This window comes from Eutrigla gurnardus (genome assembly GCF_963514095.1).
Source record: "Eutrigla gurnardus genome assembly, chromosome: 6".
Classification (NCBI taxonomy): domain Eukaryota; kingdom Metazoa; phylum Chordata; class Actinopteri; order Perciformes; family Triglidae; genus Eutrigla; species Eutrigla gurnardus.
The window spans coordinates 9,908,486-9,934,579 of record NC_139920.1 but is presented as its reverse complement, the minus strand read 5'-3'; the positions used below and the strand labels follow the sequence as shown (position 1 = coordinate 9,934,579).

General features: G+C 41.5%; 1 protein-coding gene across 6 annotated transcripts in view; it reads left to right on the top strand.

Annotated features, from left to right (window-relative positions):
- Positions 1–8,200: 8,200 nt before the first annotated feature.
- The window catches only part of evi5b (ecotropic viral integration site 5b), a 32,183-nt gene continuing 14,289 nt past the window's right edge, over positions 8,201–26,094 (top strand). For 2 of the 6 annotated variants that reach the window (XM_084011625.1, XM_084011620.1), the window contains exons 1-6: positions 9,255–9,486; positions 14,155–14,387; positions 22,105–22,294; positions 25,295–25,519; positions 25,691–25,765; positions 25,883–26,008. In XM_084011625.1, the coding sequence (XP_083867751.1) occupies positions 14,236–14,387; positions 22,105–22,294; positions 25,295–25,519; positions 25,691–25,765; positions 25,883–26,008 (768 nt within the window). In that variant the 5' untranslated portion in view covers positions 9,255–9,486; positions 14,155–14,235. Of the gene's footprint in view, positions 8,381–9,253; positions 9,487–10,126; positions 10,152–13,502; positions 13,572–14,154; positions 14,388–18,892; positions 18,988–22,104; positions 22,295–25,294; positions 25,520–25,690; positions 25,766–25,882; positions 26,009–26,094 lie in introns of those variants that run through there. The other 4 variants (XM_084011622.1, XM_084011621.1, XM_084011623.1 and 1 more) reach the window with 4 other exon arrangements.

Here is a 26,094-nt window from a genome sequence, read left to right as displayed (position 1 = left end):
GTACTTAATATATCTTGTGATACGGAAGCAGTAAGGGTGCAACTGCCGTTTATTTTGATTCCCCTTTTTCTCCTGTTTTTTGTTAGTTTAGTGAGTTAGGTTTGGTATTGTACATTTTGTTTGTTTCTTTTCCTCCCTGTTTCTTTTCCTCCCAGGGCAAAGTCAGTCTGGTCGAGTAGATAGTTTATTTTGTTTGTACAGTGCTATAGTTAAGTTGGGGAACACTGAACTTTTTTGAGAAATAACAAAGGGGATGAACGATACCTCTCTCATCCTCCTGCAGCAACACAGCTCCAGCCCCACTGGCGCTGGCATCCACCTCCAACTTAAACGGGCGGGTGAAGTTTGGGGCTGCCAGGACAGGTGTGCTGCAGAGGAGAGCTTTACAGGAACGAAAAGCGACATCGCAAGCATTGGTCCAAACAAATGTTTTTTTAACACTGGTCAGACTTGTGAGAGGGGCGGCTACATCAGCAAAGTTTCGGCAGAAACTCCGGTAATACCCTGCCATACCCAGAAAGCGGCGGAGCTCACGTCTGGTTTTTGGGACGGGATAATCCAGGATGGCCTGGACTTTGGCCTGGACAGGGCGCACTTGGCCTTGGCCCACCGATTTGCCAAGGTAAGTGACTGTGGCTTTACCAAACTGACATTTTGCCAGGTTAAGGGTAAGGTTGGCGTCTCTCAACCTTTCAAAAATCACTTCAAGAGTGTTTATGTGCTCTGACCACGACTCAGAATATGCCACAACATCATCTAAATACACTTCACAATTTTTCACATCCGATAAGACAAGGTGCATCAAACGCTGGAATGTGGCAGGTGCGTTTCGGAGACCAAACGGCATGACAGTGTACTGTAAGAAACTGTCAGGCGTGACAAAAGCTGAGATCTCGGAAGCACGTGGTAACAGTTTACATCAATCAATACAGATTCATTCAAATAAAGCGACTCAAACATATTCAAATTAATACATTAAAATAAAGTCATTAAAATCAATCAGTTAACATTCAAATCAATCAATGAAGCAATTCAAATAAAGTAATTCAAATATGTTTACATCAATCAATACACATTAATTCAAATAAAGCGATTCAAACATATTCAAATTAATCAATTAAAATATGAATTACAAATATATACAAAAATCCATTCAAATAAATTCAACTCAATTCCATCAGGGAAAAAACTGAATTGTTGACAAAGAGCACTTACCTGGGGGCTTACTTGCAGGCTCAGCAGCTCTCTTGCGCCACCTGCTGCCAACCCGGTTCCTCCCCTTAATCAAACTCCTCATGCTCTTAAACCACTTCGGCTCAGGGCCGCTGCATAAAGGCCGACGCGCGCGGAACGCCTTGGGAATTTTAGCGGTGCTGCGTTCTAAAACGTTATCAGACACCTTGCGTGTTTTAGGGGCACTACGTTTTAAAACCCCACTGGATCCCTCAGGTGGTTTAGGGGAGCTATGTTCTAAAACCCCACTGGATCCCTCAGGTGATTTAGGGGAACTATGTTCTAAAACCCCACTGGATCCCTCAGGTGGTTTAGGGGAGCTATGTTCTAAAATCCCACTGGAGGACTGAGGTTGGTTTTGAGGTACTCACCCTCCACAGCTTGATCTTGGTGGGATGAGCTTTCGGCACACGGGTCCACTGCTTCTCCTTCATCTGGCCCATGGGGGAGCAACTAGAGGAGGAGTTAGAAGAGCTAGAGTTAGAACTTGAGGGAGAGGAGGAGCTGGAAGAAGAGCCAGGGGTGACGGGGTGCGAGCCAAAACTGATCCTCCGGTTGACGAGCCGAGGGCGGCCGGGACAGCTGGGGTCGGCAACGAAGACGCTGGTCCACAGGAAGCGCTGGTCCATCTGAGGGTAAAAACAAACAGGACACTCAGACCACTGATCCTCAACATATTCACACACCACACACTGTTAACGACATCCATCACGTCACAGGATGCATTCAGGGGGTCAGGAGACTGGACTTCTAGTGGAACAGACTAGAGAGCACTCTACTGCAGCTCCAGCTAAGGGAGCGGAGGCTGGAAGAAGCATCCCGGCTGCAAGGCGTCTCTTTTCATGTTTGACCGAGTACTAATCTGAAAATGAATTCCATCCATCCATCCATGGTCCTATCCTGTATTCAGGGTCGCAGGGGGGCTGGAGTCGATCCCAGCTGTCATTGGGTGAAGGCAGGGTACACCTGGACAGGTCGCCAGTAGAGAACAGATCAGATTCAGAACATTATACATGTATTAACAGGAGGGACCTATCCATCCCACGTTATTAGTGATTTAGCTGATGAGCTGCTAAGTGATTTCTTTTCTCAAAAGTGTCAGAGATGAAAGGATTATAGAGATGCTGTATGTTTCAGACAGACTTCCAGTTGGACTTGGTTATTGTGCGTCCAGGTGATTAAGTGCATTGAGTCTCATCTTATTGTCAAACTCTGGAAATTCAGTCAGAATCCATGTGAAAACTAATAAAACAGCTGACCCTGACTGAGTATGATTTCTAATCATAAAAAGTGAGCATATCAAGGATGAGGCTGTACATAGTTCATGATCTGTCATCATATCAAACAGATGGAGTGAAATTATTCGAGGAAACATGTAATATCAAATGTGTTTAAAAGCTGTGAATTATGAGCATATTTAAATAATAAAGATTACATCCTACTGTGACTGCTTGCATAACGTATGTTCTACGTCACTAAGAAGTTAAATATTGTGTGGAAATATTTGTAGATGTAGGCTTATTCGTCAGGATGCTGATTTATTTAAACAGCGGTAAAAACGACAAACAAACCAAGAGAGCAGCGTTTGGTTCACGTGTTCAAACGTGACCACAAAGTCAAACGTCAGTCATATTGATCATCTCCACTGAGACTGATAGAAAGTCAATATGGGCCGCTGCTGGAAACGTCTCAACGGGGGATACATATAAACAACATGGTCTTAAACAGTCTAGTCAGCTCACGGTTTTCCTGGAGAAAGTCCTCTAATAAGTCGGGCAAGGTGTTTATTGGTCGTCCGGACGAAACAAGTCGTGAGTTGGTGGTTTACTCGCAGAGAAGTCGTCGACTGAAGGGTAACTGTTGATCTTCTGGTGAGTGTCGGACTTGACAACAGTTGTTATGGTTTAAATAAAGTTCATGTCGGGATGACGCACCTGGAGACCAGACCCTAGCAACCATGGAATCCTCAGGTCCGACACCGGGTCCACCAGTCCTGCACTGCAGTAGCAAAGCCATTTGTTGGTTTGTGGCTTTTTAAATCATTAAGACGTCATCAGGAAGAACCAGCATGGCAGCAGACAAAACAATAAAGCTTAACCCTCTGAGACCCATTGTAGCGTATACGCTACAAAGATCATGTTGTCTTTAGAGCGTCATAACTCCGTAATGGTTTGCGCTAGAAACGGGGCTAAACAACGGTACCCTGCTTGTTCATGTGAGCGATTTATTTCTGACAACAAATGCGTAAAGTAGTAACATATGTGACTAGATGTCTCCTCGTCTCCGTGGCGCATTTCTCCTTTATGTATATCGATCCACTTCTCATCCGCCATCTTGCTAGTGACGTATGGAGTCACGTTGACGCATCGGACATTCGTATTGGCTCCCGTAGCGGCTTTTACAGCCAATCGGAAAGCCTGATTTACGCTTGGCCGTGAGTTGTTGTGTTTGCTCAAACGGGAGGAGTTCAAATCAGAGAAAAGGACGGTCAAAGAGTTATTGCAGTGATAGAGAAAGTTAAAAACATAAACGGCACAGAAGAAGTACACTATATACACCGTATTTAGGGCAGGGAGAGGAAAGGATCATTCCTGGCAAAAAAAAAAAAAAACGCCCATAGACACTACCCAAAAGAATATCCATATTTTATAGACAAAAGCAGCTAGAAGCTTCAAATAACTTCTTGCATAATCCAAACAAGTGTGTGCAACTTTCTATGTTGAGCTTTTCTTTCGTTATAATGGTTTGCAGTGCTTTTTTAATAAAATATGTAAAAATGGTAAAGGTGCGTTTTTTATTAATTTTTAATTTATGGGCTAAAATCCACTATTATAGTGTATATAAGAATTTATTGAGTGATACACACAGTAAGCAGAGGTTGTGCTGATTCTGGGGATGTGTACAACTTGGTGATACTGTAAAAAATGACAATTTTATAGGGCAATACACAAAAGTATGACAAGACGGAAAGTTCTATGTGGGTCTCAGAAACGTGGTTTTGGCTCACAGTCTCAATGATGTTATGTTATTAGCAAGTTATTTTAAAGACGTGCACGTGATGTGCAAGTTGATCAAGTCCAAGCGTGGCCAGCAGTGACGGATTATCAACTACTGTCCCCCTGGGCACAGATGCATGAAGACCCCACCCAACCCTATTTATGCAAAAGTTGGTGCAAATGGGGGTTCTCCCCCAGAAAAGTCTGAATTTGATAGATGTGATTTCCTGTGTTCTGGTGCATTTGGGGATGGCCTAGAGAATGACAATACCTAAATGTGTTCAGATTCATAGCCTACGTCCTGACTTGCAGGACCTGCACTATCAAAGATACAGATATAGCACTGGGTTTAGCTGCCCCCAAACTATCAATCCACTTTAAGGGCCTATGTTTTGGATTCAAAGTTAAGTCCATAATTGATTACATACATCCAGGGCTCCACACAGACATTGTAACATAAGCCGAGTTTCATGAAGGAAGGGTACACCAGTCTATCAAAGGGCCAACATGTAGAGACAGACAACCATTAACACTCACATTCACACCGACGGGACATTTAGAATGATGTAGAATATAAAAATAATAATAATAAACCAGAAGTGTAATAGAATATAATAATAATAATAATAAACAAGGTGTATAATATAATATTAATAATAAACCAAGTGTGTAATACAATAATAATAAACCAGGTGTATATAATAATAATAAACCAAGTGTGTAATATAATAATAATTAACCTGGTGTATAATATAATAATAATAAACCAGATGTGTAACATAATAATAATAAACCAGGCATGTAATATAATAATAATTAAGAAAGCGAAATAAAACCTGAGTAACCTGGACAAGGAATGTAAAAGTGTTTCTAAATAAATGGACCACCAGAGCAAGCTATGGTGGTCGTGGTTAGAGTGACAATGATAAGTGACAAACAATGAAGTTCTCTATGGACATTTTTCTTTTCTTTTCTTTGTTTTTTTTCTTTACTGAATATTTGTTTTCCTTTATGGATTGGTTGAATTGACACGACATTATTTATTTATTATTTCTGATAAATGATTGATTTACTAATCAAGTCTTTTTTCAAGATCTGAATTCACAGAACATAGAAGTTATGATTTTGAAGGTGATGTGGATCCGCAGAATCACGTTTTTAATCATATCAATGATTCTTGTCGATACTATACTGATGAACAACTTAATGATAGTGTTGAACTAGATAAGACATTTTCGTTAATAGATTTCAACTGTAGAAGCTTACCTAAAACAAAAGTCAAAAACATAAATGAATTAAAAGTAAATTTAAGTTGATAGCTTTAACTGAGACATGGATTAATAAAGAAAAAGATATTGCTTTGCATATTAAGGGCTATGTTTTATATGTTACCAGTGGAGCTAACAGGAGTGGAGGAGGCGTGGTCATCTGTGTGGATAGTAACTTAAAATGCAGACCAGTGGAATGCATGACATCTGTAATTGATGATTTAATGGAGTGTATTGCTGTGGAAATTGAATTTGAAAGAATAAGGAACATTATTGTTGTATGTGTTTACAGGAATCCAGGATCAAATGTAGAGACTTTTAAGGACAGTTTAGAAGAATTAATGAATGGTTTAAATGATAATAAAACACTTATAATCTGTGGCAATTTCAATATCGACCTCTTAATGATATCTACACAGAAACAAACTTCTGATTTTTTAGATGCATTATATAGTAGAGGGTTGTACCCACTGATCACAAAGCCCAGTAGAGTAACCACATCTAGTGCTACATTAATTGATAATATTTTTACAAATGTCTCGGAGAATAATATTAACTGTGGGTTAGTAATGAATGATATAAGTGACCATTTACCAGTATTTGCAACATTCAATTATCAATTACAGAAAAAGAGAGCAGAAAATTGCCACAGATACATATAGAGCTTTGAGGTAAAATACTACTACTACTAATAATAATAATAATAATAATAATAATAATAATAATAGTAATAATAATAATAATAGTGCAGATAGATATGTACCCTATAGAGCTTTGAGCTAAAATAATAATAATTATTATTATAATATTAATAATAGTAATAATAATAATAATAATAGTGCAGATAGATATGTACCCTATAGAGCTTTGAGCTAAAATAATAATAATAATAATTATAATATTAATAATAGTAATAATAATAACAATAGTGCAGATAGATATGACTCATGAGTGTGAGTGGTCAGTACAGTGGTCCGAAACTTTCAGCCAAATTTCAGCACTTTTTATCAAGGCGTTCTATGGGCTGCCATAGACTTTAATGGCAGAGGAATAATAATAAGAAAACATAGAATCACTAGGGTGTCTCGCAGCTTCGCTGCTTGACCCCCAAAAATGACATTTTAAGCCACTAAACCATAGTACATACTATAAACCATGACATTTTCCCAACATCCTACACCATGACTTTATGACATATTTACTTTTCAATGGTTCTGGATCTTATACAATTACTTATTTCTATTATACTATGACCTTTTATATGACATACTACCCTATGAGTTTTTACGTCATTCTATAGTGTTACTTTTTATGTAAAACTATAATATGACTTTTTATGACATAGCCTTCTACACTATATAAAAAGCAGAAATAATATATTGTTTTTTTTACACTATACTATGACTTTAATGTCCCGTATTATGGAAAACAGGTTTTGTCTGGTCTCAACACCTCTAAACTGGTCCTCCCTGAGCCTGCCAACTCCCAGGGTGAGGAAAACAAGTGACTCCTGCATGGTCTCTGAAGCCCACCAACTGTTCAGATTCATCTCCTGTCATTACGTAACGGAGGGAGTCATTTGTATAGGCCGAACTCCTCTGCGCGATGATAGGAGATATCCGAGAGAGGGCATTAATCACTGAGGTGAAGTTCGGTGTTTGTTTTGTGGTGAGATTTGCATGTCTAGGTCTGAGCGACGACATTGGGAAACACCGCTGTTACATTCTGACCCAGTACTGCCATATTATGCAAAATGATTTTGGAGACGGTTTATGGTAGACAAATAAACCTCCAATTCACAGGTAGTGGCCCTGGTGGCCATACCTGCAGTCAGCGTGCCAATTGCACGCTCCATCAAAACTGCACATTTTAGAGAGTATAAAGTACACCTGTGCAGTAATCATGCTGTGTACTCAGCATCTTATATGCCACACCTGTCCCCTGTGGATGGACTATCTCAGCAAAGGAGAAGTGCTCACTAATGCAAATTTAAACAAATTTGTGAACACAATTTGAGAGAAATAGGCCTTTTGTGTATGTCATAAAAGCCTGAGATTTCAGCTCATGAAAAATTGGAGCAAAAGTCTTTTATATTTTTGTTTGGTGTATGTAAGTCTTCAGCGGCCATGCTCAGTCAGGTGTTATGGATTAAAAGATGCATACGGTAGAGGGTATGGGGACATGGGAGTGACTGCAGACATACCAGCTTAGTGACAGTTAACTGAGTAATAAGTCAATTTAATGTGTAATGCTACATAATGATTTTGACCTTTGCTGGCTCACCCAACACACAAGCTAACTTGTCTTTTGAGTGTTTACATTTTTGCTGCATTTATTTTCATCCCATTTGGGATACTTTTAAGACTTTGTGCCTCAACAATTTAGTGTCCCTTGATGTAATTAGTTATGGCTGACAGGCGGAGCTGTAATTGTTGTGACAGTGAATCAGATTCAGTGGCCAACAGTCACCAACAGGGTTGCCAAGTCCTATACAACGTCAGCTGCTTTTTAGTTACTTCAATGAGCAGAGGAGTGTCCAACAACCGACAATAGATATGCGTCACTGCTTCCATGTAAAACCTGAAAAGTAGGCTGGAGGACTGTTTGGTATGTGAATCAAGGCAGTTGGCCAACTCTCATTTTCACGAGAGCACTTTTGTGGTCACTTTGGTTTGAGTTTCTATAGACAGCTCAGTCAGTGACAGCAAGCTGTTTGGACCTAAACGAAGAGAAGGAGCTCCTCTGATTATTGTTCCAATAAGCTGATTAATGGTACCTTCTGATTCTACGACGAAGACAACGTGTCTTAACTGAAAGGTGACAACAGTGTTCAAACCTCCAGTCGGCTCGAACACAGCTATTTTTCTCAGCAATGAACTTCAGGTAAGTTAATTAAGATCAGATACTGATTAGATACTCACTACACATACAGAGTCATAGAGACTATTTTCTGTGTTTTAATGCGTAATGTGCTAGACTGAAACACAAAAAGAATGATAAGAACTTCAGTTTTACTTGACTAAATCTCAAAGTGCGGTGATATAATAATATACATGGTGAAATAATGTGTATCAGTCATTTGACTGACTTGCTCCTTTTTCTTGCCTCCTGTTTCCTGAACACATCATGTTATACGATCTGCCCCCTTTTCTGTGCTGACAAATTTAAAATCTCATATCCAAATTTTGATTATTGATGACAATTTCAAGCTTCTACCAGTCTGCTAGCGTACACCACGAGAGTGAGAGTAAGAGATCAGATAGGACACTGTTGGTAATAAAAAAAATAGTGCTGATCTATGTTATACAGCCATATCTGTAAAGACTATACATACACACACACGCACACACACACGCGCGCACACACACACCTTAAATACATAGAATGGTACTCAGATTTTGAAAGTATTAGAGAGCCTATAATGATGCTGTTATTATCCAACCAGGATGACACACGTGAGCCCACAATGTTTACTATCCACCAGAAGTTATGTAATCAAAGGTTGGTTTGACAAAAACAAATATAATTTGATGAATAATTCCTCACCTGACCCTATCACAAATACATATTTGGGAATTCATTGATTCCTCCTTCAGTGAATGAATAAAATAAACGTAAAAAGTGCAGTTTGTCGTCCTGAACACGTGGTGGTAGTAGTGTGCAGGCTTTGGTTTTGAGCGCAGGGCGCATGCGCTGTGCGATGTAAACATTTGGTAGGCCGCCGCCGTCCCCCTGAGCTCTGCAGACGTTTGTGTACACGTATTACGGCTGCATGGGTTGGACCGAGGAGTCAATGGGAACTAGCTAGCTAACTCAACACAGGCTAGCTTTCAAGTGGAAACCAAGCTATGCTAACTTGGAAAATATAGCTAATGTATTCGGGTGTAACCCGTACCCGAAAACCAGTCTGTTTCTTCTACTAGTAGGATTATACTTCCGTGCATGGGAAGCAGACTACGTTTCCAGCGGCTGGATAAAAACGCTTCAAGGTAAAGGATGTTCTTGGGTGTTTTTTTTTTGTTCGGGCTCTGACTAAACACTGGAAAGAACATTAACTCGTAAAATGACTTGGAAGTTCGCAGCAGTCCGAGTAAATGGTATGACATTAAAAAGTAGATTGTGTCAATACTTGTTCTTGTACTTGTAGTTGTTGCATTTGGTTAGTGGCGATATTAGCTTTTATCTCTGGTTGTCAGTCATGTCATGGAAAGCTTAGTTTAGTCTTGGAAAACTTAACTAATTGGCTAACCAGGGGCTCCAACTATCGCCTGGAAACAAAAAAACAATGTAATGTAGGATTATATATTTTTTCCCTGCTTGGCAATGTCGAGTTAGCATGTCGATGTAACTGTTTAACTCCAGTTTTAACCTCGTCGTTAGAGCTTTGTGGAAGAAAGACACTGCCGGGTACAGTTGCAGTTGATGCTAGATCTCCATTTCAGCTCACAACACCAGCGAGCCGTAAAAGGAGTAGAGACTCCTCTGTGAGTCCAACGCATCGTACACGTTGTTGATAGCTGGGAGCAGGATATGTCGCCCAGGCAGAGGATTTTAACTGCTCGGCAGCGACCGTGCCAAGGATATATTTAACTCAAACTGAGGACAAGTGACTTTTAAGTTACAACAACAACGCGGCCAGAGATGTGACCCAAACGTAAACACCGTTACTACTACTCGGCTGTCAGACCTTATTACACTAAGTGTAACTAATACAGAGTACTGTATATCTCACAACACTTGATCCACTAAACAGGGCGATGTGCGCCATTAATATGCACACTAACATCAACCACAAGAAAGTATACTCCTGTAAATGTATTATACTGCTAGATTGCTCACCTAAATCAAAACGTATTTCATGAGCTCAGAAGTGTAAAGCCTTGTTGTGCTCGACCAAAGTAATGAAGTAGAAAATGACCCTGTTTTATTATTAAACCTCGTCAAACTCAAGTAAAGTACCCGTGCTTCTAAATGTATTCATCACATTTCTGCTGCAACGTTTGATTAAACCTGGATGGTTTACATTAAATTCACTCACACAGTGCTTCAATAAGCGGGTGTGTTGACACTTCTATGGGTGTAAAGTGAGTCTCCTGGGAGGTCCTGGCCAGATGCTTCTGTAACTAACACTGAACTGCCCGTCACTTCTTTCGTTAAGTGTTTAAGTTGTGTCTGTGAGACTAGAGGTGACCCTGTAAGTTTTACTTTGACCCCCAACAGATACCGAGGAACATACAGTTCATTAAGTAGTTATATGTGCATGTAGGTTTATGTTATATGCATTGTATCTGCTTTTGAATCATCACACACATAAAAGGTTTCAGTGAGAGAACAGAAACAGTTGAGTGACTTTAAGAAGCTGTCGTGACATTTTCCAGAGGTAGTCCGTGGAAGACCATATGCCAGTCGCCGATGTAGACAATAGAGATCGCACACCCTTCGACGGCCAAATGCTTTGTAGCTGCTGTGTTAGATTTACCATAGCTGCCCCTCCCACAGAATGAACTAGCCAAGGCGTAGATTTGTATGTCGGTGTTCTTGATTGAAACATTTAATTTCCTACTACTTTTTACAGTGCAGATTTAGTAGGCTAAGTGTAAAATATTAGCCAGTGTAGCTCTCATCATGTGGCTGCATAATGAAGAATAGCCTTCAGTTAAACTATTGAAATGCTGATTGTACACTGGGAAAATGTCAGCCCCCCCCTCCCCCCTGTGTGTGAAGTGAAAGGCCTTTCTACCTCAGTGTTTGTGTCTTATTGTAAGTCAGGCCTGGGTTTTAATACCCTCACACAACACATGGACGGTGTGCTCTCTCCTGCTGGGCTCCACTATTTGTTCTCATTCACTGCCTAGAAATGGCAAGCAGCGAAGAGAAATAAGAGAGAAAAGGGCAAAATAAATTAAGCCTTATTTTCTCTTTACATTAAAAACACTGTAAAGACTTTAACATTTGTCCTGGCTTAAGATCTAGTGATGGTCTTTTTTGCTTGGTCTGTTTTACAGCACTGTGAGATCTGTTGGGTGCTGTGCGTTTTGAGTTAGCAGAAAGGAAATGCTTCTCTGTTCTGCCGTTGGTCTTTCTCAGTTCTCCAATCATCTTGAAGTTGTTTCGCTGAGGCTTTCTTCTTCTTTGCTGTGGGTTTCATTAGCTATGCACACTGCATCTCAGGGCCCCTTTTGAGTTCTTTGGCAAACAAAAGCAGAAACAATCTCTGAATCCAGGATTTACAGGGAAGCCTTGCTTCAGTTGGCGGGGCTTGCTTGAAGGAATGTTTTCTAAAGCCACCTGGACATTGGCATCTCTCATAGCATGGCCTTCCTCTGCCCTGACACAATTCATATTTGGGCTGTTCAGGTGACTTTTTCTTCACTTTGTGTCTATTGATTCTTGGTCATGTAAATTAACAGAATGTAATAATTTGTTTGGCCACAGTAAATGCTTTTACTTTCCTGCTGTTAATGTGGAAAAATGTGCTGATATACATCTGTAGTTTGCACTGCACACATCCATTGAGTATTCTGGCTCTGTGAGCAGAATATGTTAGTTACTGGTGTGTGGATCCTAATTTTGTTAAGTCGATATGGGTAAACGCAACCTGCATTTTCAGAATCAATGTATCTCAAAAATATACAATAAATTCCCACAATGAAATTACAGTGACATAATGGTCAACATTAGTATGATGCTGCTCAGCCAAACACTCACTACCATGTCTTCATTCGATTACTTGATATTTTAGAAGATAATCATCAGGAGAATAAATACAATTTGGTAGAATGTTTTTATTTTAAACCTACATGTACATAACATATTCTGCAGACTTTTGTTGCTCTTATTATGTTTTTTCTAAGTGAGTGTTGCCTTCTCTAGCGTAATTGTCATCATGGTATAATCCATCTGGGCTGATTTAATGGAGCCACCCTTTATGATCTACAGGATGTGGATCTGTTAGTTTAGCTGTAATGTCATATTGTTGATGAAGGTCAGTAAATATGCCCCCCACAGTGAAAGCTCAGGAACAGGGTGTAGTTATGAAAATAGTAAACATTTGGTGTAACAGCTTCCTGTTTGTCTCCAATTCAGAGTAGACTTGGCACAAGGAACAATGTAATGTATGCTAGCCTTTACAAGACATTGTTTAAAATCGATTCAACTTTAGATCTGCACTACAGTGTATTCATAATTAGCCGAGATATGTTTGGAATCAAACCTGGGATTCTGCTTTTATCTAAAATGTGCCATAACCACTGGGTCATCAGCACACCCTGTAGACTGTAACTTGCTTTAATTTTGAAAGGAATATGTAATAATATATCCTGTTGCCTATTCATACAACTTCAATTGAAACATTTCCTAATTATTTTTATCATCACCCAAAACTGTTCTGTTGTTTTCCCTCGAGATCCGCAGTAGCTATTGGTTTTATCCAGCAGCATTTGCTTTCAATCATTAGTATAAAAAATATTGTATTTCAATACAATCAACACTTGTATGAGCATCCATGACTGTGCTGTGTTGTCATTGTAAAGTCACTCAGTGTGTACAGGAAGCTAAAAACAAAAATATTTTCAGTCTGTACTATAGAACATTCCTATCACCACTGCTTTCGTCTTTCTCTCATTTTCAGCTGTGTCTTTGGCCCTCTGTAGACCTGGTACTCACAGAGAAATGACTCATCATTTTAGACAGAGTAAAATGCATGACATGATTGGTTTCCTGCCTGGTGGCAGTGTCCAGACTTCCTCACGGTATCACGCGTCAAATTCAGTTTTTTTCTAAGGTGCGAGGTCCGTTTTACATTGCTTCCAGCAAGAGACTCGAAGAAGTGTTATAATCTTGAGAGGAGCACTTTGACCCTTCCTGACTGTGTGATCAGCATATGACTACAGGGCAATATGTTGTTGAATCGGTTGAAGGTTCAGAAGATTGGATTGCCATCTGGATAGACCGTGTTACTGACGTTTAAATGTATTTATTTTTTCTTTTTGTGGTGTTTTCTTAGTGAGCATGTACTGGATTTCCTCATGGAGTATGTAAGCAGCTGAAAGCCAATGCTATTGGATTATAGCAGGTAGGAATACATAGATAGAAGATTCCCTGCATTCAGTTTTCATTATCATGCATCAGGTGCTCGCTTCCTCTCTGTAGTCTTTTTTTTTAAGGGCAGTAGATTGGCCGTTGCTGAGCATTAATCCAAGTAGATAGCCGTTGTTCATGCTGTTGTCAGTAGTATAGCACAAAATGTAAAACTTGTGTGTGTCAAATATCAGCAGCAGGTCACAGAATGCATTCAGGTGTCAGCGGTTAATGTGTGACCTTCCTCAATAACACTGAGAGATTATTTGTGACACACCGACTATACTTCTGGTCAACATTATATGGTAAATGTGTTCATCATGTAGGATAAAATTCAGCATAGAACATACTTTTCAAATTTAATGAATTGACATAAAGTTGATGATTTTCATTCAATCCATACTCAAAACAATGGAAACATGAGCAAGTAATTTAAGCAGTGTGTAGGATTTAGTGGCATCTAGCAGTGTGGTTGCAAATTGTATTTAACCCGCTCACCCCTCCCTTTCCAATCGTGTTCAAAGTTTAATAACTGAGATGATATTACTCAATTGAGAGGTATTCTCCGCCCTCTGCAGGTGGCGACAGACAAGGTTGCTGGTAAGCTGAGTTCTACTCTCTCATGGGTGAAGAACTCGGTGTCCCACACGGTCAGTCAGATGGCGAGCCAGGTGGCCACGCCCACGTCCCTGCAGACCACTGCCACCTCCTCTTCTACGTCTCTGTCCTCGCCTGCCCTCTCACCGTCCTCGCCGCCACAGCTCAGTCCAGACGATGTGGAGCTGCTTGCCAAGCTTGAGGAGCAGAACAGGTGAGCAGCCTGGCTCTTGAGCCTCTCCTGCACATCAAGTTAACAGTTCCTGATTTGGAGTTCGGTAGAGCGTAGACTTTTGACCAGTAAAATAACATGTGAGCAGTGGTTAGTTACACAGGGACATTAAAACATTACACACACACACACACACACACACACACACACACATATATCGCTCCTCTTTTCTGCCACGTCGTCAGTGTAAACACTACCCGAGACGGAAAGGCGTGATAGAATGTTACGCCTCTGAGACGGGTACGAGGCCGCCATCATACACATCAACACGTATATGATGCACAGCAACTGTGCTTGCGGTTGAAGAGTCGTGTAAATATGTGAGACGAGCAAACGTTCACCTTTCATAGTTGTTTTGATGCAATCGAGCTAATTGGAGTTCCGACGCTCATTTCCGAGTGTGGCGTCTCTGGTTCCTCAAAGCCGGGATGCTTTGTAAATGGAGATACCAATGCGGCGTTACACCTCAAAGCAAAGTGCAGCATAGTTTTGACTCTCCTTTCTGTGATTACGGCAGAATCGTCTGTGTAAACAGGCCTAGTGTCATTCTGCCTTTCACTAAGTTCTCTTCTAACACATATTTAGATAAAGCAGAAAACAGCACTTTTCAAAATTTTACGTAATTGCTGGTGAAGGAAAACTCTTCAGATGATAAATGTAATAATGTACTTTACAAAAATGCAGGGAGCATAAAGGCTACCATTTTTAATACAAAATCTAAAAATATCGATCCAACTACTCAAGCCTATAATCAAAGTCAACACATCATCACTACTCAGCATGACCATCTACTTGTGCAGAAGACTGTACTTAAAGAGGATAGTGTTTGGGTTGTGTCCCTTTCCACACACACAAAACAAGTTGAACCTTGGGAAGTAATTGCTGCAGGCTTGTTGTGCAGGCTACCGTTAAATCTTCATTAACTATAAATTCACTTGGTTATTAAATCTAATATTTACATACTACTAAAAAGAATTACTAAATCAATTCACACATCTTTTATAACTTTCATGTTAAGTTATATAATCATTGGCCTCAAATATTTAAATACTATTTTTATATTTACATTTTTATTCAACTTTTCAAGTCAATATTCAGACCTTTGTTCATAGTATTATTATCATTATTTTGTCTTTGCCTTGTTATCTTTACACCTCTGCACCGCTCTGGCTCCCCACCATCCCCCTCCTAATCAGATCTGCACCTACGGGAGAGTCTCACCCGACAGGTTGGGACACGCCAACTAGCTCACTAGACTTTAAGAGTAAAATATCTTTAGAAGAAAATTTAAGTTTCCAGTTTGTCAGGTTCTGGAGGATGTTTAGATAGTTGGTTTTGAATTTGTTCTTTGAGGGTTTGTCAGCTTTTTCATCAAAATGTACTCCCAACATAACATAACATAACATAGTCTGTTTTGAAATAAGTTTGTCCGTCAGTTATTTGCTGGTTTGTGGTTTCAGGGTGTTTGAACCCATTTGACCTAGCCCAGAGTGAAGCCCTGACTCGTTTGAAGATGTCTCTGGGTTTATGTGTGTAACGGATGGCTCATTTGGCTGAAGCCTCGTTTGAGTCTCATCCACTGGCTTAATAGTACAAGATACGTACTTTATTATTATATTATGAAGAAAAGAGAAAATAGCATCTTGAGCCTCAACTTTTCTGTTGATTCTAAGTTGGTCATGCAGTGTTATTTTGAGTAATTTTAATTGTGCATTTGATTTCTGGTAGATTGATATTTGGAGGGATATGCTATCCTATAGAATTATAAAATGTGCAAGAATTTGAGAGGCTTTGGCTGCTTCTTTTGTTCTTCCTCAGCATTTCACTATGTATGACGTAGAGCCAGAGTGTCTGCTTGTTGGTTGTATTCACACAATATGTGTCTCCTTTGCCACCCATGACACCCCGTTTCAAGTAGGGTGTAGAGCATTGAAGTGTGCTAATGAAAACCAAGAACAGGTCCAGGTTTGAGATGTCTCCTGGTTGTCCTCCTGGAAATTGACCAGATAATTCCATAAACCTGCCAGAACTTGTCACATGAAAATGATGATATCTCTATAAACATTCAATGTTTAGTTTTAGAGCTCTTCATTTTTGCAGCTGTCTTGCAACACTGCATTTGAAAGTGTGAAAGTGACAACAGATGCAATGAAAAGGCAAACACAACACAACCCACCAAAAGGGAATGGTTTTTGCATGTGGTTCTTACGTTTACATTTACATTGTGTCATGTTTCTTCTCTAGTTTTGTGTTCTGCTAGTGTCCTTGATTACTACTGAGTACTACTTGTAGCATGAGGTGGTACCTGCAGACCATTCAGGTTGTCCAGCTCCTTCAGGATGGCTGTATCTCCCAGCACAGTCTCAACAGCAATGTTTTGCTGCCTGAAACATCATCCAGCATGACCGGCTTGGTTGTGGGTCTGTGATGGTCTGGGAAGGTTTATCCTTGGAGGGTAGCACAGACCTCCATGTCATAGCCAACGTTACTCTAACAGCTGTTAGGTACCGGGATGAAATCCTCTGTGATTGTCAGACCCTACACCGTGCTTCCTCCTGGTGCAGTGGGTGCTGGGTTCCTCCCGGTGCAGTGGGTGCTGGGTTCCTCCCGGTGCAGTGGGTGCTGGGTTCCTCCCGGTGCAGTGGGTGCTGGGTTCCTCCTGGTGCAGTGGGTGCTGGGTTCCTCCCGGTGCAGTGGGTGCTGGGTTCCTCCTGGTGCAGTGGGTGCTGGGTTCCTCTTGGTGCAGTGGGTGCTGGGTTCCTCCTGGTGCAGTGGATGCTGGGTTCTTCCTGGTGCAGTAGGTGCTGGGTTCCTCTTGGTGGAGTGGGTGCTGGGTTCCTCTTGGTGCAGTGGGTGCTGGGTTCCTCTTGGTGCAGTGGGTGCTGGGTTCCTCTTGGTGCAGTGGGTGCTGGGTTCCTCCTGGTGCCATTGACCGTTGCTATGTAATTTTGTTCTCAACAAGCAGTCAGCAGTTTTGAAGCGGACATCTAATGGTAGCCTCACATCACACCAACAGTACAAGACCTTTTGTAAGTGTAAGATGTATTCTGTGTGCTGTCCCTGAGGTGCTTATTGTTCACATCAGAGTAAAGCACTTTTAGAGGGTGATGCAACATCCCTCTACTGCCAGCTTTGTGAATTCTTTCTCCGTTGTGACTCTCACCCATGGCTAGTGCACTCGGTGTCAGCATGGAAACCAAGCATGCCGTTCAGAGTTTGGGATTGTGTCACAGTTAACTCCAGTGAAATAGACAGCAAGGCTCTGTTGAATGCAGGGGTCGGTGACTCATCGGTACGCCCACAACAGCTACTGCTCCAGAAAGCCAAGTGATGCTTTCTGTCATTACGGGACATCACAACCAGGGAAATGTTTCATTTTCTCACTAATTTCTTTCATGAAGCTCCTAGCAGACTCGCATCTGGTGAACAGAAGTCAGTTTTCAGGCTTCCCTTTGACCTCTGCCTCCACCCGACACATCGCTGGACCCTTTAAAAGACACATTCTCTGCCGCCACGCCTCTCTATGCTGATGTCTACCAAACATGCAAATCTTATGATTTTGTCACCAAAGTGTTGACAAGACAGGTTCAACAGCAGAAGGGAGGGCTTTATGTATTCATACATGTTGCATTAATCTAATATATTTCATCATCACCTTTTTTTAACAACGATGGAAACATCTGAAGGCTGTTGTCATTTTGATGGACTGGAGACCTGTTGAACATTTCTGTGACCAACATGGGGCACCATGGCTGCAGAAGGAGCACATGCTGTGGGATTTCCTGTAGCAAGTGTTTTGCAGGGTCAGGAAATCCCACATTTGGAGAATCTGGGACCAGTCTTCAGTGCTGAGTGCAGAGTGCTGGTTCAGCCTTCTGAAATAATACGAAAAATCAATTAATCTGCTTCGGGTATGTTGACATGAAAAGTGACCTCATGGTCTGTGTTGTGTCTCTGTTCATCTTCTCTCCCCATGCCCATATAAATGCATACTCTTTAGCTTGTTCCATAGGCTTTATTAAATGATTAAAAACACATGCTTACAGTGTTACAGAGATGCTGCCGTGTGTGCCGTTGCCTCAGTCCTCAAACCTCAAAATGTATCAAAGATGGATGTAATCATTTACAAAATTCACAACATTAATTAATATAGAGAGTGTCCAGCTTCATTTTACCTTTTCAAAACAACATTTTCACTGCCCTCATCCGCTTGTTGCCACACACACGAAGGGAGGCTTGCAGCTGGATTAACAGACAATTCAAGCTTCATTCAAAAATCTCAAAAAAGCTTTGAAGAAGAAGTGACATCGGGTTCAGCCCTAATGGCTCGGTCCAATCCACATTGAGGCAACCATTGATCCGTATGTATGTTACAGATACTGGGATGCGTCTGCAGGTTTTTGTGTGTTTAGTGAGGCCTTTGTACCCGACAGAGCAGATAAAAGACACAAGCATTTATTCAATAGTGTCACACAGATGAGGAAGTCCTCCACCGACTGCTCCAATCTGTAAATCAGACATGCCATTGCTCCAGAATTCCTACAAACCAGAGACCTGAGGAGTACATCATGAGTTTGTCTTGGTAAGATTAAAAGTATTTTAGGCGTGTTCTCCTGCTGTAATCAACTGCAAATTGAATGTAACAGTCAGCTGCTTGAAAAATATACCTTTAGCAGTTTGGCTTTTTGACCTGGATCAAAATTTTATTTTAATTTTATCATTTTAATCCTTGCAAATATTGCTTTGAACACAACTTATTCTCTGTAGTGTTTTCGTATTTTGTATTTGTAAAGCTGCAGACTTGTGTTTGACTACTGGTGAATTATTAGCAGAGGTACCAGTAAGTTCAGGTTCATGTGTAACGCAGCCTGTTAATGCAGCGTATATGATTGTTTGTGACGGACTGAACTGAAATGCTCAAACAAGTGGAATTTGTGGCAAGATTTTGGCAACTTGGTAACGAGATTTTGCTTTTTATTCACTTTTTCTTTCTCAGTCACACATGTGAACAAATTATGTTGCTAGCCTGTCTTTCAGGCCATCCATTTTACTCCCTCCCCACACGACCCAAATTAGGCTGTAACCCTAGCCATTCTGGGAGCAGCCTCCCTGACGTCACTCTCCGGTGGAGAGGCCCAGGCCTTTTTCCGAGATCAGGTGTCTGAGCCTTTGTGTGTCTGTCTTGAGCTCCTCTGTGCTGCACAGGTTGGCAGTCACAGCTTCTTTTCTGTGCACACTGATCCTTGACTGGGTCACTCTGTCAGTAACTCTAGTGACAAACTGATAAGAGTGATACAGTACAAGACGCTTGAAATTTCCATCCCCCACAATGCACTTCAAATGCTGACCCTGAATGGAATAAATATTTGACTGACCTCCAACATTCATTGTTGCTTTTATACCAGACATGTTGTTAGTGGAATTTAAATACTGTAAATGTCAACACCTTTTATATCACTTTTTTACTGTTTTTCAAAGTGAGTTTGTTGATTTTAATATACGTTTTAACCTGCTAATTATTGTTTGTGGGCTTACATTATTTAGAATATACTTCCTATAAGTCTTCCTGTTTATAATCCGATTGTGACTGCTGATGGCTGTTGATGTACAAACGCTAGATAATGTTGCCAGCTGTTTCCTAATTTCATCAATGGGCTGCTGGTTATCAGTCACTGTGATGCATGTGGTTATTTTACACTCATATGTCATAAAACTGTGATACAGTTTATGTCACTACTCTACAAATATGAGCGGCTTTAATTTCTACGCTTAATGTTGTTTGGTTGCTGCAAATCACAGTATGCAAATTATCTGGCACTGACTTCTAGACTTTGCTGAATCTGAGGACGTATTGAAACCCCTGCAGATCCATTTATGTCTGATGGTGTACTACATGTTTTTGCAGTTTCTCTTTTCTCTTCAGTGGGGGTAGGGTCCAGTGATTGGTAAAAAAGCAATGCAATCAGCACATAATATGCTTGTTTGATAAAAATGTTGACCTACTGGTCTTCAGATTGTAGAGCTGAATCCAGCTATCATTGGGCGAAGGCAGGGTTCACCCTGGAGAGGATGCCAGTCTATAACAGGGCTGACATGTAGAGAACAGACAGGTAACCAGTCTATCACAGGGCTGACATGTAGAGACAGACAGGTAGCCAGTATATAACAGGGCCGACATGTAGAGAACAGACAGGTAACCAGTCTATCACAGGGCTGACATGTAGAGACAGACAGGTAACCAGTCTATCACAGGGCTGACATGTAGAGACAGACAGGTAACCAGTCTATCACAGGGCTGACATGTAGAGACAGACAGGTAACCAGTCTATCACAGGGCTGACATGTAGAGACAGACAGGTAACCAGTCTATCACAGGGCCGACATGTAGAGACAGACAGGTAACCAGTCTATCACAGGGCCGACATGTAGAGACAGACAGGTAACCAGTCTATCACAGGGCTGACATGTAGAGACAGACAGGTAACCAGTCTATCACAGGGCCGACATGTAGAGACAGACAGGTAACCAGTCTATCACAGGGAGACATGTAGAGACAGACAGGTAACCAGTCTATCACAGGGCCGACATGTAGAGACAGACAGGTAACCAGTCTATCACAGGGCCGACATGTAGAGACAGACAGGTAACCAGTCTATCACAGGGCTGTAATGTAGAGACAGACAGGTAACCAGTCTATCACAGGGAGACATGTAGAGACAGACAGGTAACCAGTCTATCACAGGGCTGACATGCAGAGACAGACAGGTAACCAGTCTATCACAGGGCGACATGTAGGGACAGACAGGTAACCAGTCTATCACAGGGAGACATGTAGAGACAGACAGGTAACCAGTCTATCACAGGGAGACATGTAGAGACAGACAGGTAACCAGTCTATCACAGGGAGACATGTAGAGACAGACAGGTAACCAGTCTATCACAGGGAGACATGTAGAGACAGACAGGTAACCAGTCTATCACAGGGAGACATGTAGAGACAGACAGGTAACCAGTCTATCACAGGGAGACATGTAGAGACAGACAGGTAACCAGTCTATCACAGGGAGACATGTAGAGACAGACAGGTAACCAGTCTATCACAGGGAGACATGTAGAGACAGACAGGTAACCAGTCTATCACAGGGAGACACGTAGAGACAGACAGGTAACCAGTCTATCACAGGGAGACATGTAGAGACAGACAGGTAACCAGTCTATCACAGGGAGACATGTAGAGACAGACAGGTAACCAGTCTATCACAGGGAGACATGTAGAGACAGACAACCACTGTGTGAACCCACGCTTACACGGGGAGAACATGCAAACTCCACACAGAAGGAACCCGGGCCCGACCCGGGAATTGAACCCGCGACCCTCTCGCTGTGAGGCGACAGTGCTACCCATACACCACCGCAGCCCTCTAAAACAATTTATGTAACAAATTATGTAATTGTATCAGGATTGTATTTCTGTTAGCTATGCATTATTGATTTAAGCCCATTAAGACAATTAGGTTTAGACAGTTAGTTTGATAAAAGATTGAAACAAATGTTTTTGATGGAAGTGGACTTTATGCAGTTTGCCTTTAGGCAGTTTTTTCTCGCCACTGTCGCTGTAACGCTTAAGTTTTTTCTGTTGATGTTCGACAATGATTAAAGTGGTAGCCCAGTGTTCATCCTATCTCTTTATTCACTACAGGCTGCTAGAGACAGACACCAAGTCGCTGCGCTCCATGAACGGCTCCAGGCGAAACAGTGGCTCCTCCCTGGTGTCTAGCTCGTCTGCCTCCTCCAACCTCTCCCACCTGGAGGAGGACTCTTGGATCCTGTGGGGACGAATCGTCAATGAGTGGGAGGAGGTACGCAAGAAGAAGGAGAAGCAGCTAAAGGTGAGACTAGTGCACAGGACTTCCTTTGAAGTGACGGCCAAGTCTTGTGCCGACCTGCTTAAGAGCTTACTGAAACACAGCTGCATAAAGAGCTTACTGAGACACATCTGACCCGCCTGCTGAAACAAGGTTAAGACAATTATGGAGCTGTAGTTTACAAATCTGCTTTCAAGAGTTTTATCAGCTCTTTTGATAATGGTCAATGTCAATGTGATTAGTGGGCAAAATCAATTACTTTTGTCAAAAAAGATTAAAGATTTAAAGGAGATTTAAAAAAAATATTGTCCTTTATAGCTGCTAAATACACCGTCAAAGTCCCCTGTTACTACCATAAAAATAATTGAATATGTTTTGTGAAGGGAAAGTTGGTGTCACCCAGTCGCCCTACGTGCCACAGCGCCCGACTTCCTCCCCCTCAGGACACACCAGCTAAGTCTGAGCTTATATGGAGGCCGACACACCAGCATCGCCTGGTCTGACAGGCTGCCGTGCAATATCAACAAGAATCAACAGCAGGGACTTTTTCAAATTTGATTATGAACAGTGGAGGGTCTACTGTAAGAATATGGGGAGCGTATACAGTTTTGCACTTTAATAACCTCAATAATTGTTAGTGGCAACCTTAATGGAGATGGCTTTAAACTTGGTTGACATCTAGGCTACACTGCCACTCTGTTGATACACATGTTTCACAGGCATTTGTATCAGGCTCTGGCCTGAATGCTACAATAGCCTTATCTGATAAAATGTTTACTCGGCCCCTAAATATTTTCTAAGGCTATCTTTGTTCGAGGTGACACTGAGTGTAGTCCTTGAACTTGTTATTTTTGTTCTTGACATTTGAATCTAATATTAGGTTGCTTGTTTCGGCGGTTTCTCTTTGTGGTCTTGTGATAACCATATGCCCGGTCACTGTCAATGGCAGTTTGGTTTAAAATGCACATGGAGACCCGTGAGGAAAAATGGAAAACTCTGTCAAGCACTTTGTTCATAACATTCTGATAACAGGCAGAAGTCATGGCAGGTTTTTAGCAAGAGATTACCTTATGTACGTGACCAGGTGATAAAGGTAATGTCAAACCATTCCTGGGTTGATCTTGCACTCTTGCATGCGTTTGGTCCGTTCATTGCTCCGCTTTGAAAATTACAAGCGACACTTAAAAACTGCGTCATCATCATCATCACCCATGATTATGCCTTTCTCGTAGTTAGTCACATTTAGAGCCCATTTTCTGTAAGCCGTTCACATGAAACAACAGTCTGACATGTTTGACAAAGAAAATGGGATGGGACATCTTCTGTGTGGGCAGGGTTTCCGTTTTTGTTGCCACGCACTGTTGTGTGTAAATGGGGAAGTGTTGCAAAGGACCTGTGACCATGCGTGGGTGTTATGTAATTTAACAGAAGTAGTAATGACCAGACGGTTGCAACCAGCCTGGGATGGTAATCATAACTGCTGAGGCTTCCACAAAATGTTTTCTTCCCCTCAGCTAACAGACAAACCCAGTTTCTGTTGCGCAAATGACTTTTCTGCACTTGTCAGCAAAACCCCTGATGTGTTCATGTTTTCAATACATAATATTTAATCAAGATCCACTGCTGAAGAGATATATGAATTGTTCAGTGGATAAAAGGGTCAAATGTAAATGGGATGCTGGAATATTCCCTGCGCATCTATACCAAATAAGTTCTTAAAAGCATTAACCATTGAAATCTTTGCTGATTTTCTATAAGATGTTTTTACACAGAGATTCAGCCGTAATCAAGGAAAGAAGAGTCCTCGATATGCCGTGATCGCCGCAACAGTGTCTCCTTTTAAAAGCATCCCGTGATGCCGTTACATGTAACACAACAGTGCCGACTGCCTCGAGACAGGTCAATGGAGCGTAGGAAATACAATTAGCTAGAGTGCACAAAAACAAAAATGTAAGGTGAACTTTTGCTCGTCTTGCACATTTAGACAACTTTTAAACCGCAAGCGAAGTTGCTGTGCATCATAAACATTTTCCTCCCGCGAGCAACTACACGCTTTTTTTGCTCTTCGGGTAAACGTTCTGAGCTCGTTAAATCTCACGACGTCGCACATGTAAAACGTCTTCAAAATGTCACATTCTGTTGCGGCTCACGGCCTCACTCCATTCACAAACGCCTCGTTTCTGGTCTGTGACGACCTCTGTTACCGGCCCCGAGGCGTAACATTCTGTCACCCCTTTCCGTCTCTGTACCTTTTACAATAACGACAGTGCAGAAAAAAGGAGTGATACTCCCGCAACAAAAAAGCATGGTAAAATGGGCCTTTGGAGCCTGTCACAGAGCATTAATTAGAATACAAAAGGGTGTTTGACGTAGTGGTGTGTGACTCAGAAAGCAGCCTTCGTTCAGACACAGAGAAGATGTGAGACGGAGCATTGTTCCAGCACAAAGCTTGGTTTGTCTTGTCTGACCTCTGAGAGGAGTGAGGGATCCCCTGCTGAAAGCCTGTGTGGGTGGACCTCTGCTCCAGATGCACCCTGCACTGACCAGATGCACACACACACACACACACACACACACACACACACACACACACACACACACACACACACACACACACACACACACACACACCTTCCTATCATAGCAGGAAAGACCAGTGTTCCCTGTCAGCACAGGAAATTGCTTAATCGAATTGTATCAGCAGTAATTTATGGAAACAAATCACACAGCAAAGTGCCTCCTTGACAAGATTATATTTGTCAGTGGAAATGGTATTATTATGAGAGGCTCACTGTGCAGAAGTGGGAATATAAATGCTACAGCACAAAGCATGCCTGTGGCAGTATCCTGCTGTAAGAAATGCAATAGTCTGCTCTTTTTCTCCACAGGAAGCCGACGTGTTTTCTTACTTACACTGTATTCAAAAATACTAAAACGGTCACCATTTACATTCCTCATTCATGCCTTTAAAATATACATACGTTATTGTCAATTTCACAAAGTATCTCTTTTTTTTATACGCAGGATCTTGTCAGAAGAGGGGTTCCTCACCACTTTAGGGCAATAGTCTGGCAGTTGCTGTGCAACGCTCAAAACATGCCCATCAAAGATCAATACTCCGAACTCCTGAAGATGACGTCACCCTGCGAGAAGCTGATTCGCAGAGACATCGCCCGCACTTACCCTGAACATGAATTCTTCAAGGAGAAAGACAGCTTGGGCCAAGAAGTCCTCTTCAATGTCATGAAGGCAGGTCTCGTTGAACTTGATTGTATGCAGATAAACTGATAAGCATGTGTACAGATAGCAAAAACAGGTATTTAAGTAAGATGTGTTAACAGTAACCAGGGTGAGAAATGTCAGTACAGTGAATGCAAGTGTGTACAACCATCACTCACTCAAAATAATCTGCTATCTCAGGCATATTCTCTGGTTGACCGAGAGGTTGGCTATTGTCAAGGGAGTGCGTTCATTGTAGGACTGCTACTCATGCAGGTAATAGTCCCATCATCACCACACACTCACACACACAAACACTGATTCACCAGTATATAATAGTTATTTAAGTGAACCGATTTGGGCTTTGATTTCACCCTGTTATTGTTTTCCTAGATGCCAGAAGAGGAGGCTTTCTGTGTGTTTGTGAAGCTGATGCAAGACTACAGATTACGAGAGCTTTTCAAACCCAGCATGGCTGAGCTGGGACTCTGCATGTACCAGTTTGAGTGTATGATCCAGGTAGACACCTCATACTTGTTGTAAAACTGTTTTGATGACAGTTTGTAAAAACTGAGTATGAAAATGTTTTCTTCCCTCACCTGCCG